This window comes from Mytilus trossulus, chromosome 8 (genome assembly GCF_036588685.1).
Source record: "Mytilus trossulus isolate FHL-02 chromosome 8, PNRI_Mtr1.1.1.hap1, whole genome shotgun sequence".
Lineage (NCBI taxonomy): Eukaryota > Metazoa > Mollusca > Bivalvia > Mytilida > Mytilidae > Mytilus > Mytilus trossulus.
The window spans coordinates 14024017-14039875 of NC_086380.1; the positions used below are offsets into that span (position 1 = coordinate 14024017).

The 15859-nt window shown below is 31.5% G+C and overlaps 1 protein-coding gene across 1 annotated transcript; it reads left to right on the forward strand.

Moving 5' to 3' along the window:
* Positions 1 to 3649: 3649 nt before the first annotated feature.
* Positions 3650 to 10080, forward strand: LOC134728330 (protein draper-like). The gene is made up of 6 exons (XM_063592906.1): positions 3650 to 3783; positions 6250 to 6335; positions 6621 to 6770; positions 7826 to 7954; positions 8326 to 8457; positions 9087 to 10080. The coding sequence occupies exons 1-6, from the start codon at positions 3665 to 3667 to the stop codon at positions 10031 to 10033; spliced, it is 1563 nt and encodes a 520-aa protein (XP_063448976.1). The 5' UTR covers positions 3650 to 3664; the 3' UTR covers positions 10034 to 10080.
* The last annotated feature ends 5779 nt before the right edge of the window (positions 10081 to 15859 follow it).

A 15859-nucleotide genomic window follows, 5' to 3' on the forward strand; every position in this document is an offset into this window, starting at 1 on the left:
TATCAAGTAAGACACAAATACTTCATATGCTGGTGCCGCTGGGATGTTGTACACAGAAATGTAAAGTTGACTTTAGGAAAATTAAAATCATCGCGTTTGTCATAAATTGTGGTTTTTAACCTACATGTACCAGCAGTAATCTTTTCAAGAAAAGGGTCTAAATATGAAGCAGATTTATCTTTGTCGGTAGTATCTTTAATTTCAAGTTCACTTGGATATATTAAATGTTAGTGATCACTAATTAAAATCTATTTTTATTAAGAGACAGTACATCAGCAATGTATCGAAAGGTGAAATTAAAATACTGGGCTAATTTCTTTTCTCCTTTCGTTACAAGCCCTTGGGTAAGTTCTGCTTCATAGGAATACAAAAAACAAATCTGAAGAGAAGCGCAATTGGTACCCATTGGGATTTCAATAGTCTATTGGATATAGGTATAAATAAATCATTACAAATATAACTGATAAATGAATGCTGATATGCTGTATATTTGAGTAGCATACCAAATAATTACAAATTGACTTTGTCGTTGACGATTCCGCACACCAACTAAAACAAGTTAAATCTGGTCAATATACATTAAACGCTAAATATGCAGTGGAAAAAGTTATAAACCTGTGTGCAAACCCTATACGTAGAAAACTGTCTCAAGAGGTATACTTGGATACTAAAAAAAAGGAAATATAGCTAATTATTACAAAACAGTCCTTATTTCTTCTATAATCTTTATGGCATGTTCACAAATATTCCCCAAAATGCCAATGATTGTTCTTATATAAAGTTGCATAGCATGCTTGAAATCAAACATTCTATTGAATAGTTTTAGTCGATAATTTTCCTGAAAAATATATCGTTGTGTATTTCTTTCGTGTTAGAAGCGGTGGTATACATCACTTATCTTTCAATGATGCATTGAAATGACAAGCGCGATACGTTAAAAATTTCCAGAGCATGGTTCCAAGGAGAATTGTTATCAGTTATCCTGAGAGAGCAGCGAGAAATTCTTCGAAATGTAAAAAAAAAGCGATTTGTTAAAATTCCACTTCTGATTACCACAGTACTAAATATCTGCACGTTATATTGCACTCTACGACTGGACTTAATCAAGGGCATTATGTTTATTTTCTATATAAGACCTAAACTAGCCGTGAAGTATTTTGGTTCATTAATTTAGTAGGTCCAGTAAGGGCCGATTTTGGCCTCAAATTTCATGTTTATCTAACGAAAGTTTTTGGACACTTTTTAAACACTTAATTGTCTATTGCAATTGATTCGATTAGTTTATTTGAAAGATTTTAACTGGTTTAGTCATTAAAAACGCTCTGATTCAAGCTAAAATATGACAAATCTATCAAATATGTCAAAAAACGTCACTTTTCAGTTGGGTATTGTCAAAAACGAAAGTGGTCGCATCCGTGTTCATTCTCAACCTGTCTATATGTTTTGAATTATCATCAAATACAACTTAATTTCAATAGTATAAATGAACACTAATGCGGCCCCTTTCATTTTAGACAGAAACTGTCTAAAAATTAACCAAATTGCTAATATTTTAAAGAATTAAAGTTAGCATGACTCATATTGCTAGAACGCGATATTTGTGCATTGTATTGTCAAAAACAGCTCAAATTTGTGTAGCAGAAGCATTTTACTTTCCAAAATATAGTTTAAAAATTACATGCTCACAATTTTCTAAACTTTCTATATTTTGGGGACAAAAAAGGGTCTTACTGAACCTACTCCTTTACCATTATGTTAATAGAGATATTAAGAAATTCTATTGATGTGTCTAATATTTGTAAATACCCGACCTTTGAAAGATTTTTACCTCTATATTTAAATAACATACAACATCCTATAATTTCGTATTTGGGTGAAAACCCTAGTCGAATTAAAACAGTCAATTATACGTCTGTTATATCACAAGTCAGTATAGAAATAAATGCTCTTTTAACATGAGACTCGGAAACATCGAAGTTATGATTTGATCCTGATTTTCCTAGATTACGGGGTACCCGAACATTTTTTAAAGACCGGGAGGTTATAACTTTTTGACAAAAGGCACAACATATAAACCACCCTCGAAAACAAATTAGAAAGAGGATCGACAGATCATTTAAGATGCTAATCCACATATGCCATCCTATTGATAATGAAATTATTGTTCACGGGAAAAATCTGTCAATATGACACTTGTTCGTTTAATGAATGCCTGAAAATAGTAATTATTTTCATAAAATTTTAGAAATAAAAAAAAACAAAACAAGTAAGTAATACGCAAAAAGTATTGCAAATCGTAACGGCCGACAAAGCAGTCAGACAGTACTGAATTTAAAAAAATAAACTCAAATGCAAATTTAAAAGGGTATATCCATTAAACAAAAATAACACATATAAATTTACAACTAGATATTGTTTCATCTCGGCCTCTAATAACCGTTCTACTACAAATACCTACGTCGGTGCTTTTATCCAGTTACTTTACTGCTATCAAAGAAATTCTTCTTCTTGTTTGTTATTGAATGTATGAAAATATATGTAAAAAGTAAAATTTTAAATATTTGATGTAAACAAATAGTTGCCTTTGATAGTCTTTTACTGAGTGGCAGTTTTCACGTATTCATTTTATAAACTTCAAATCAATCTTATCAAACACACGTTTTTCCTTTTTTACAAATGGTCTTTTGAAAAAATTGATAGAGTTTGTGTAATACATTTTATCGACAGCTACATGTATATTTTGATAGATTTGCCCATTCCATAGCAATCTTTTTTTCTACTGTTCCGAGTCATAGTCTTTATGACCAAACCGGCCCTAATACTATCCAAGATATATAAATATTCATATAACAATAAACCTGTCAAAATAACAAAAAAGAAAAGCAATTTCAATAAATTTTAAAAATAATGATCCAAAATCTCTAGATGACTATAGGCCAATAGCTTCATTAAATGTTGATGTTCAAATTCTTACTTATACTCTAGATCTTGTACAAAGGCTCAGAAAAGTTATACCAACTATCTTATTATTATAAATCTAAATACTTAACAACACTCTATGTGTTATTCAGGTCTTATATATCTCTAAGCCGGGAAAGTTACAGTATCAAATTTATCTGAGACCTGAATAACTTAATTTTAATATATTGAAATGTGACCATTACGTGTAACGTGTTTTTTGATGAATCCCAAAAACATGTGTTGTGCTTTTCGTTTTTTTTTTATGAACTGCCTATTGTCTTTATATTATTGCACAATATTAATGAGAAAGTTGAATCATTTTAACAGACATTTTTTGTTGGATTTGTTCCGCGTTATGAAGTTTAACACAAGCTTTGAAGAAGAATTACAATTAATTACATTGAATTTCATGATCATATACCAGATCTTTCGCCATCATTTGTCTCGATATACCGAATTGTTCCTTTTTTAGGTGCAAACTTATCAATATAAAATAATGTATATATATATGCTATGGGAGACAATTGTTATCACACTGAATGGTCACTTGAGAAAACGGAAACAATTGAGTTCAATCGTTCAATATTCAATTCATACACTTGAACAAAGGATATACAAAAAAAAATCTATATGTGTCTGGGTTTATATCGAAAATGGGATTTTCTAAAAATTGGCTGTTTACCAAAAATCGGTTAGAAATAAAATGGCGATTTATCTTTCCGTGATGGTATCGTATAAAAATGTATATTTGTTGTGCTTTCTGTTGTGGATTCCGTTCTGTGGAAGTCTAGAAGGACAAAATGTTTGTAAACGATTTAAAAAGTGAGTGGTAACATATGTTTGTACATTTCAATAATGGACCAATATGCATAAAACTGGAAGTTATGGTATGATCTAAAATGAGACAACTCTCCGAGAAACACCAAATTACTTAAGCATTTAGCAACTATTTAGTGATAGTATTTTGTATGTACTATACATTATTGTACAAAACTAAAAGGAAAATTTAAAATGGTCAGTGGGGTCAATTTATATCTGTCTCAGTGCAGTTTGAAAATAAGAAAAAGGTAAAAAAAAATTCCACAAATCAAGCCCTTGATATTTTAGTTGGAACTGTTATACATTTTTTTTATATCTTGCTATACATTATTAGTTTTATTCATAGTTGAAGGCCGACGTCGATAAAGATCTGCTTGAACATTTTGAATCAACGTCTCATCGATAATCAATCAACATTTTGTTTGCATGCGATTTCTCAGTGAAAGATTTAATAAGACCCATGAGTAACATATTTGTCAAAACATGCAAAATTTGTAACACTTTATTTCGCCAAATATACTTTATAAATTAGACAACTGTCTATTTTTGAGTGCCGGAAATCAACAGCTTAGACTACTTATGAATAAGATGATATGTAAAGTACACATAAATACTAATCGTTCAACTCCTCGTATCGAATAGTAGATTCATGTATATACAATTTATTTAAACTTGTAAAGTCCACTTCCAAAAAAATAATGTAAAAAGGAGACACAAATATTTGATCAACAAATTATAAAAGTTACTAAAATGTTATGTGAGGAAAAGAATCTGTATGCTGTGTAATCGTTTTTTATAATTAATTAAAGAATCACTAAGACAAAGTATAACCAACGAAATATTTATGTGAAAATAACGGTCACCATTCCTAACAAATTACGAAATCTGTCATAATAGCAGAATGTCGAAGTGATCGATTTAATTGACAAGTCTGTGCACCATTGGTGACAATGCATGCTTAAAATCCTCAAGATAAACAAAAACATTAAGAAAACGAAAGACATGATTCCCAAATACATCGGCTCATATTCGCATCACCCCAAATTGCCAGGAGAGTGAAGAGTTATCATAAAACAGTTAATCTCGAACTGACTCCAATTCAGAATCGGCCACTTATGGTAAATCAATATGGTACATGGATTATCAGGACTTAGGGGCATACGATACAGTTTTTATCCCGTTTTTACATTTTGATAAAAATTTCCATATAGAATATTTTTTACCTAATTAAATCAAATATGCAATAAAAGATATACCTTCATGTCCTTCTTTTTTAGTAAAATGTGGTCAAAATTCGGATTTTGGCCGTATTTTCTCTTTCGACAGACATAACTTTTTTTGTTTTAAAAGATAAACACAAATTATTTTTTGTTAAATGATTTTAAATTATTATTTCTTATAAGAATCCTAAAAATTTATACATCTTTTTTTCAGAAATGACTCATATTTATCAAATTTTCATGAATGTAGAAAAAAAACAACAATTTTTGCTGTTTTTTTTTTATCAAACTTAAAAAAATGCACTATTTAAGTTTTCATGAAAATTGGCACACATAATCATCTCACGTAGACAAACGAAATGGCATTTTAAAAACATAATTGCCTGCCCTGTAACTGTGTCGTATGCCCTTAATAGAACCCGACGTACAATTCAGGAAAGGATCAAAACCTCTTAATCCCGCCAGTTCCCGTTTAACATTGTTTTTACTGTGACTAATAATTTTATTACTGAATAATAATAATAATTATTTCAAGATAAAGCTGATATCTAATAAATAACATTAAAGTGAACTGCCTTTCTGGCGAACAAAATTAATAAGTCATAAGAATAGTTCCATTTTCACTCTGCTAAAGGGATGAATATCCTGTTAAAACAGCATACTATTCATTATCAATAACATATACATGCAGTCTTGAAATGTATGATTCAGCAAGCAAATCCATCAGCTTAGTTTTGTCATCTTTATTTATTCCATAAACATATTATATATCCGGCTTTTCTCTGAACAGCCTAAATGAATAACAAAACAAGAATGTGTCCACAGTACACGGATGCCCCACTCGCACTATCATTTTCTATGTTTAGTGGACCGTGACTATCGTAGGTGGGGCATAAAAACAGCAGCAGACAAAAGAAACCGTCTGTAAAATTGCAATGGAGAGGGATCATAGTTTTTGAAACTTTCACTTATCTACGATGTGAGACTGAATAGTGACGTTATGTTGATTAACCCGAAAAAGATACGAATTAGAAAGATTCAATAGTTATTTTCGGAAAATAAATAAATTAATCAAATATCTTTCATATTATAAACAAAATAAACCGAATAATCTTCATAAAGTCCTTTTTTGAATTATTGACTTATAAAGTAAGAATAAAAATTCAAGTAAATCGACATCAATTTGCACTTTACCAAATACATTGGCAGCTAATTGTTATATATTTGTCACATATATTTTATAATTTAGGGCAAGAAATGCAAGCAATAAAGAGGTAGATATTATAGATTTTTTCTGTTGTGCTGGATATAAAGCTGCAAATAACAGATGTGTAGGTAGGAATCTTTTATGATTTGTTATCGAGGCATACACAGTTGAATAAACAATTACAAATATAATTTTACTTCTAAATAAACATTTATAAAGTTATATCCACATCAAGATTATGATACAAACTTATAAGTATTAAGTGTTAATTATATATATAACATATACAGTCTTTTAAATACAGTGTATACATATTAAAAATAAAATTTCATAGTATAAATCACGAAAGAAAATACTAACAATTTTGTCACGTTTGTCATTCTGTATAGTTTTTATTATGGATATCTTTGCAGAATGTACAGATTGTACCAACATCGTCTGTCCAATAGGATTTTGTGGAGAAGGATGTGTAAAACAATGTGAATGTACAAATAATGCTCATTGTCATCCTCAACAATGCTGTGTGTGTAACAAGGGATTTACAGGACAATCATGTGACACACGTTAGTTGTTTTTCAATGCATGATTGTTTGAAATGTCTTATTCGATATACTCTAGACTAACACAATAAGCATGAATGCGAGAAGACACAGTTTTTTAAATCTTCTATGCGAGCTTCGTCTGCATTACACTTATGGTCACTTAAGGGCATACGATACAGTTTTGATCCAGTATTTACAGTTTGATGAAAATTTCTATATAGGTTATTTTTGCCTGATTAAATCTGTGCTACTGTTTGGGGTCGCAAATTTGTATATTGGCTACACATTCGGATTTCTGGCCGTATTTCCATTTCCGACTTTTTTTTGTTTTAACAGATAAACACAAATTGTTTTTTGTTACTAATTGGTTATTTCTGTATTTTATAAGTATCCTAAAAATGTATGCATTTTTTATTAAAAAATAGGTCATATTTATCAAATGGTCATGAATTGAGGAAAAAACGTAATTATTTGCTGTATATTTATCAAAATTAAAAAAAATGCACTTTTTACAGTTTTGCAAAATTTAGTCCACATAATCTCCTTGCAAAATGTCGTTTTAAAAAAGAAAGGTTCATGCACTCGTTTTCAATTTAAATCAGTTTGAACGATGAAGATCGATCGAAAAATGCTCCTTTTTCCGATATGTCATAGTTTGACGTTGCGAAAATAACATATACGTTACATGTAGCAACGTCATTACCTCAACTGTAAATCAAATCCAAAGTTGAAAAACAATATATGAAAACTTTCAAAATTTCTGCCAAATTTGACTGAGGCTTTTTTGCATATACTACAGTTTTATATTCAGGAAAGATTTTTTAGCTACGAACTTAGAAATATATTAAATACAATAATATCAATGTCTGAAAATTGGCAAATGGTGACGAAAAATCGTCAAATAATGTAGAATAGTGATAATGAAATTGAAAAATAAGACAAAATGTGTTGTAGACATAACAACCAACCAAAGACATAAAAACACACCCACCTTTATTTTACTAGTAAATTTATTTTAACATCATACATGTTCTATTGTGCACGCCTCTGTTAATTGTAACCGTTGTATTTTGCAGCTTGTGCGGAAGGATATTATGGCGAGGGTTGTATGCACACTTGTTTGTGCTCGAATCATTCAATTTGTGACCGGTTTACAGGAACATGTGTATGTAACGACGGATGGACAGGTGACACATGTGCAGAAGGTAATTTATAAAAATCTATTGGTGCCTTGTATAAAATTTACTGGCAACCAGTCATTGTCATAATAATTGAAACATATAGAAAACAAGATATAGAAGGAAAACCCAGAGCAAGGGTATATAGGTGTATTTAAACGTCTTAAAGCAGTGAATGAAATTTTTTTGTGGGAACATGAACATATTCTGGGTCTACAGCGAACACCGAATTTAAATTGCATAATTATAATTTATATATCTTATATTAAGGAATACCAAATTGTATATTTGCATTTGCCGTGAAAACTTTACTGATGGCACCGTTGTTACTATTAATACATCATGCTGATCTCATTGCTTAAGTGTAAAATTAAAAGAAGTAGATGTATTTTTTTCAGTTACAGAAACTTCTTCGAATGTTACATGCTCACCAAACTGTAATTGTCAAGATCCAAGATGTTCAGTTAATGAAAGTGATTGCCAATGCCATTTGAGCAATTCGACAACTATAGAGGACGCACTTGCATTAGGTATTTTGAAAGAGAAGAAAAAGATGAATATTGTCTCCTTGAAAATAGAATATAACACGATTTAAATTTTTATGTTTTGAAAAATCAATATGTTCATGCAATTACTCTGACAGTCAGTCTTTATTGACCATTATTTGAATATTATCTTTAAACACTAGTTAGAATCTAAAAGGATGTGAGTTGATTGCCAATGATATATTACTCTATCACAAACCAAAAAATATAAAGTTAAAAACGAAAGAACGATGCACGGCCTTCAAAAATGACCCCAATCCATACCATATGATAAGGTATAAAAGACTCATAAAATTACAACATTCAATTATACTAGACGCAACTAGTAATTTTAGTTATTACTTTTCAAAAAAGGAAAACAAAACGGAGTATTTAGGTAAAATCTATAATATAAGATATTAAATTACTTGTTTCAAATTTGTTGTTCAACCTATAGTTCATAATTGTTTGATTAACAGACACAATTTTTTTTCGATAACAATAAATATGAAGCAATGATTAACGCGCGTTACAGACACAAATAATATACGTTAAATGTACCTATTTACACATATTTCAAAAGAAATTGATCTCTGAAGTTAGTATGTATATGTAGCCCTTTTCTTATATTGCAGATGCAGAAACTCGCCAGTCAACAGAAATCTTCAGTTTTATCCTAATTGCTACTATCGTATTGGGGTTATTGATAATTATCGTAGCACTTATATCGATAGTTATATTTATCTCAAGGAATGGTAGAAAGAAATACCGAGTAGTTGAAGCTACAACTACAGATGTAACTGGCCATTATGATGAAATAAATCCTTATGACGAAATTCCAGAGGAACAACTCGAACAACTTGAACGCATACGAGAACCTTATTATTCCACACCTGTAGATGTCGTTAAACTCAAGCGAACACATTCATTACCAACCATAAAACCGAACAGAATAAGAGACGCCCACATTGTACCTGAGATCAGATATCCGAATGGATCTCCAAAAATGCACAAATATCTTTCATTGCCAAACCTATTCAATAAAGATGTTATGAAGGCTCCATACACTGAGTTGAACACGTTAAAAGAAGTGAGGCATTATTACAAGTTGAAACATCATTCACACCAACCTACAGGAAGTGGCTATCTTCATCCATATAACAGATTACTGCGACCAGGTATCATCGGAAGTGGATATCTTCATCCTTATAGTGCACTGAAAAAGAATGCAGAAAACATTACAACTAGCTTCGATTCAAACATATACATCGAAAGATCAGTCAGTGGTGACGATAAATTAAATACCTCTGTTAATACATTAATTAGTGTAGACAAACAATCTATGTCAACAGTAAGTGGCGACAATAAATCAACTACGTTTGTTGACAGACCCGTCAGTGTCGACAATAAATCAAATACGTCTGCTGATAGTCGTCCCGTCGGTGATCACAATAAATATGTTAATAGACCAACCAGTGGCGATAATGAATCTTATACGCCTGTTATTAGAGCAGTGCGCGGAGACAATATATCAGATACGTTTATTAATACACCCGTCAGTGGCGACAACGAATCAGTTTAAAAACCAATCAGATGCAACAATAAAACCAAATACGCCAGTCAATAGAATACAGGGCACTGTCAAATAAAATAATATTATGAATTTGTTGCCTTTTTTCCTGTATAATACCATATTCCTGACAACCGCCGTCACATTCTGGATAATTGTACACAATCTTGGTACATATATTTATACGTTCTATTTTAGCAGTCAAAATGCGTTGACAGCTGTATATTTCTATGTCATATACACCCACTGACCCGATATCACGTTTCCTCATGAATATTTACATAGAAAATGCCGAAATAATATTTAATTCTTCATACGACCTCTTCAACTTGTTCTTGTTTCCAATCGATACAACGATGCGTGGATCGACTCAATCCTGTCTCTTTTGAAATAATTGGAAAACACATTTCATATGTTAATATTTTTTGTATGCAACCTATAAATCATTATGTTTCATGCTTATGAATAATAATAATAACACTAATAATTTTGGGGCCCTTTATAGCTTGTTGTTCGGTGTGAGCCAAGGCTCCGTGTTGAAGGCCGTACTTTAACCTATAATGGTTTACTTTTTAAATTGTTATTTGGATGGAGAGTTGTCTCATTGGCACTCACACCACATCTTCCTATATCTATTATGGTTGATATTTAAGTCCATCCTCAAACGATTTCGCTTACCATCGAGTGTGAGTTTCAAGAGGTAAATATGTACATTTCATTGTGTTGTATATTTCTCCGCAAGCATGATATGAGGCCTTTTGAAAAGTGATTTTCCCCAATATTTAAATCAAATAAATAAGCTGAACGCATTAAACAACCATTGAAAATTTTGTTTAAGATTGCAGTACAAAGACAATAATAGTACAGTGAATAGCCACAGCCTCGCATTTCCCCGTTTCTAAGCTCTTTATAATCCTTTTCATCAACAATTTCTAAGCTCACATATTTATATATGTGTCTGTTAATTTGAAATTTAATAAACAAAACAAAAGTTTGACTGTTTACTATTCAAGAGACTAGATACAAAGAACATAATATCTAGTCAATTGTTATACATATAAAACCTAAGTTTTAAACATCATGGTTTTAACTTTACAAATGGCAGAAGGAACTCACTGGTAAAAGCGTAGAATCTATCATTAGTAAGAATTATTTAACATATAGAAAAACGAGTCCGGCATATCACAGAAACTTTAATTTGCTTACGACATATTTCGAGTGTGCAGATGTTTCCTGGGTGTTGCAACCTAACCCTCAGTTTACAAAATTTAATGAAGCAATTTATTAAAGAACATGTATCCAACAATGTAACAACATGTCCCACCATGCAAGTCAGTATAACAAACAGACCGTCCGGTTACTTTATAAAACAAACAATTGTGTAATTTCCTTAAAAATATATGTTTAAAGATCTGTATGTTATATTTTTATAATCACATTTTTTAACACAACAGTCTAAATAACTCGAATCATCTTCTAACATCCTCGTGCTTTGGTTTAGCTCTGACATTTGCAATACTACCATATTTTCTTGTTTTTGAATTGCATAGTATAGTATTTCCGTTTGAAAACTTTAGCTGCGCAAATACGGTAGACGATACTGAAGACATAAACGGTAAATATGTAAATGAAAAACACATCAATTTCAATATAAAAAACGGAACCTAAAACTACAAAAAAACCAACAAAAAAAACCTTCAACTGCTTAAAAACAATTAATCCGCAACACTAATCCATCAAACACTGAGGTGATCTGATGTGCTGTATTCAAGAGTAGGCAAATCGGGTTTGACTTGTTGCACCTGTCGTGTTGCTTCATCAATGCAATTAAATAGAGGCCATGCTAGTTAATCGCTGTTCATATCCCAAATCCTGAATAGAAAGACAGATTAAATTAAAAACAAAAACATTGGTAATGGCATAGACAGCTAAGGACTGTGACACGTTGTACTGACTTATCATGCATCATCAATATGTAAATTGTCAGACTACTGACATACTGCATTATTTGATGCTGTAACCAGTCTGAATAAGATATCATTGGGATAGTATATTTGATATAAAAAAAAAAATATTCCAAATCAAAAACCATTAACCGTAGCTATCGTCCCATTGTAGCATTAATTTCTTCTAAATTCTTTTGTCGTCTCGAAAATCTCATAGTGGCATTGTAAATACGATTATAGAATAAAGATAATATTCATCAACATACAATTAAGACAAATATTGTTAGCTTAGATTGACATAATGCTATCTCTCGATGCTGGAATTGCATTCTGAGCGTGAACTGCTGTTTGAAAAAATGGTACATATTCATCATGTTCATGAGAGTAACTCATGTTCACGTTTAATATGGTGTTTTCATATTTCCAAATGAACGTTGAATACCAAAATATTCATTCAATTTAATACATAATAAGGTGTTTCATACATATTCATATGCATATGTATATCTTTTTATCACTATGAAGTGGTTTCATAACAAAGTTGAAAAATAGAAAACATCTTAGAAAATCAACAATATTTGATTTGACAATCATCCATAATTGGTGTTTCCTGAAAATTGGAAAAAAAAACTTCCCTTTGCTTTATGCATAGAGTTTGACTCATACATTATTAATAGTTGAATGCAGTTATACACTTATCAATGCCATAGAACACTTCAATATAAAATATGAAACTTATATACGGAATAATACCGTTTGTGGCGTCAATTTTATGTTTTGCAAGTGTGATGTGTCTATTATTGGACGGTCCAGGTGTTTGCATCAGAGAACAAATGTCAAAAATGTAAGTGTGTTTTGCATATTATCATATTTGTCAATTTAGTTATTATATTTTCCTGTGTCTTTTCCATGGACACATATATTCCATGTGCAGTTAAGATAATCATAACTGATACACGTTAAAGCAAAACATATAATTGTGTATGCCGTTTTATTGCCAAAACTTCAAACAAGATGTCAAATATTGAACATCGTTGAATCAGCATGTCGGGATGAAAAGGGATATTTTTTGTAGAGTAGAAAAATATACTCTTTTATGTTCTTAACATGCTTAATTAGAACATTGTGTTTTTGTTTATGTCAACACATAAATTACATATTATAAGCACAAAGGTGGTAGGTATCGATTGTTATAACCATGTCTTTAACAAACAGATAAAAAAAAAAACGATGGTAAACTATTATTGACGTGTCACTGACTAATTTCAGGACAGATACAGTGCAAAATGAGACCCTTTTCTGCTGTGGTGGCTATAAAGAAGTAAATGACACCTGTGTTGGTAAGTATTTGAAACTCACAAATGACTCGCCTTATAGTTGTTACTCAAGCAATAAATTAACATTGCCATATAAGCGGGATGTTTGGCTAACCATGAAACCTGGTTCAAACCACTTTTTTTCTGAAAATGTCTTGTACCAAGTCGGGAATAGTGCAGTTGTTATCAAATAGTTCATATCTATTTATGTTGAGGTTTGTTTTTGATGCACGTCAGTGTTTCTGTTGTTTCTTCCTTTTCGTCTCATAATTGGTGTGTTTCCCTATGCTTTACCTAACGGGAAGAATTGTGCCTGATGTTCATATGATGAAATCATAATCTTTCAATCAGTTTAATTGAAGTCTGGAGCTGGCATGTCAGTTAACTGCTAGTAGTCTGTTGTTATTAATGTATTATTGTCATTTTGTTTATTTTCTTTGGTAACTTCTCAGACATCAGACTCGGACTTCTCTTGAACTGAATTTTAATGCGCGTATTGTTATGCGTTTACTTTTCTACATTGGTTAGAGGTATAGGGGAGGGTCAAGATCTCACAAAGATGTTTAACCCCGCCGCATTTTTGCGCCTGTCCCAAGTCAGGAGCCTGTGGCCTTTGTTAGTCTTGTATTTTTTTAATTTTAGTTTCTTGTGTACAATTTGGAAATTAGTATGGCGTTCATTATCACTGAACTAGTATATATTTGTTTAGGGGCCAGTTTAGTTTAAACATATTTATTTATAGAGGATTGGGAAACAAGTTTTACAACTTATATTAATCCCTTTCCACTTTGCGGGTGCGAGTGCTGCCTTGTAGCGGCATTAGCCTACTCTTTTTCGAAATCTACAAGGGTGTCTTTAACGTGCAAGAGATATGGCTCTCTCTTAACACGGGTCAGCCATTTATCGTCCCCGTCCGACGGACTATCATCGTTTCCTCAAGACCATACTCGCAAATGGTGTCAAGGGAGAGCCGAAAATTGAGTTCCTGAAATTTTCATCCCAAACGGGAATCGAACCAGGAACCCTTGTGTTAGTAGTCCGATGCACTAATCACTACACCACGGCTCTCTTGTTGAAGGACGCCTCCGGGTGCGGGAATTTCTCGCTACATTGAAGACCTGTTGGTGACCTTCTGCTGTTGTATTTTTATTTGGTCGGGTTTTTGTCTTTTTGACAAATTCCCCATTTCCATTCTCAATTGTATTTAGTTTGTAAATCAGATTTGTTTGATCTGAATTGATTTACGACTTTAGATCACGAATATATATATACTACTGTTGCCTTTATTTACATCAGCTGAATATGGTAAATAGAAACAACAGTGGTATGCAACATATTAATTTGGAATTTTGTATCCGTTATGCTCTTTAACTTCATACTAAACTTTTTTTGATTCAACCATCACCAAAAAGTCGATTGTAGACGAAACGTAACTCTGCCTATCTTGATATTTATGATGAGTTTAATTGATACGTCAGACACGAATTCTGAGTTCACATTCGTGATGGTCAAATCTGATAAGCTGAAAAACAAAGTCAAGTTCACAGTCTAATGCATTGAAGACTTACACATCCGAAAGGTGTGCAAATATATTGAAACTAAATAGGTGCATTGCGTTATTTGAACAAAGGTTACTGATAGAATTAAACGCTATTGATTAAATCAATTAGAATTGTTCCTGTAACAATATCCTTCTTTTTAAAATATATGAAATCCTCGTTAGATTTCCATACAAAATGAAGCATTTGTATTGTGTTTTAAGGTAAATAAATTGTTTGGTAAAAAGAAAATTAACGAATATATTATAGTCAACATAGGGACATTACATGCCACATGATTAGAGACACTGTAATAGTATGATAACTTTTTGTTAGGACAGACGATGTGCTATTCTTAAATTAATTAACATGTCTTTTTCTGCAGATTGTCCAGAATGTTCCTATAAGGAGTGCCCAGATAATTTGTGTGGTGATACATGTGTAGAGCAGTGCGATTGTTCCAAAAATGCATACTGTGAGAGACTTTATTGCTGTGTTTGCAAACCCGGTTTCTATGGATTTTTATGTAATAAAAGTATGTTTTGTTAACAAACTTGAGAAGATTTTCATCTGCAGATTTATTCGATTTTATTTTTATATCGTTCCTATTAGGTTGAAACATTCAATAAACAGAAAATCGAAAAATCAAGTATCAAATAATTTTGATTTTGGTTAAGAATTTCCTTCTTATACCTTTAAAATAAGTACTTAGTGTTTTTTAGTTTTCACAATCTTATTATAAGCGTTTATATTTTAGTTATGACTATTAAATTAACCTTAACATTACTTTTATCCCAAGGTATGTACATTAGACTATGAAACTGTGAATTTAAGCAAATATTTATAACAGCCATTTTATGAATTTATTTTGAATTTAATTTAGCCTGTTTAACTGGGTTTTATGGTCCTGGATGTAGACAAAAGTGCACGTGCAAAACCCAGCAGACATGCGACCCGGTATCAGGTAGCTGTACATCTGACATTATAGGTGAATACTTATCTGGTTAATTTTAGGAAGACTGGTTTAGAATGTGTTTT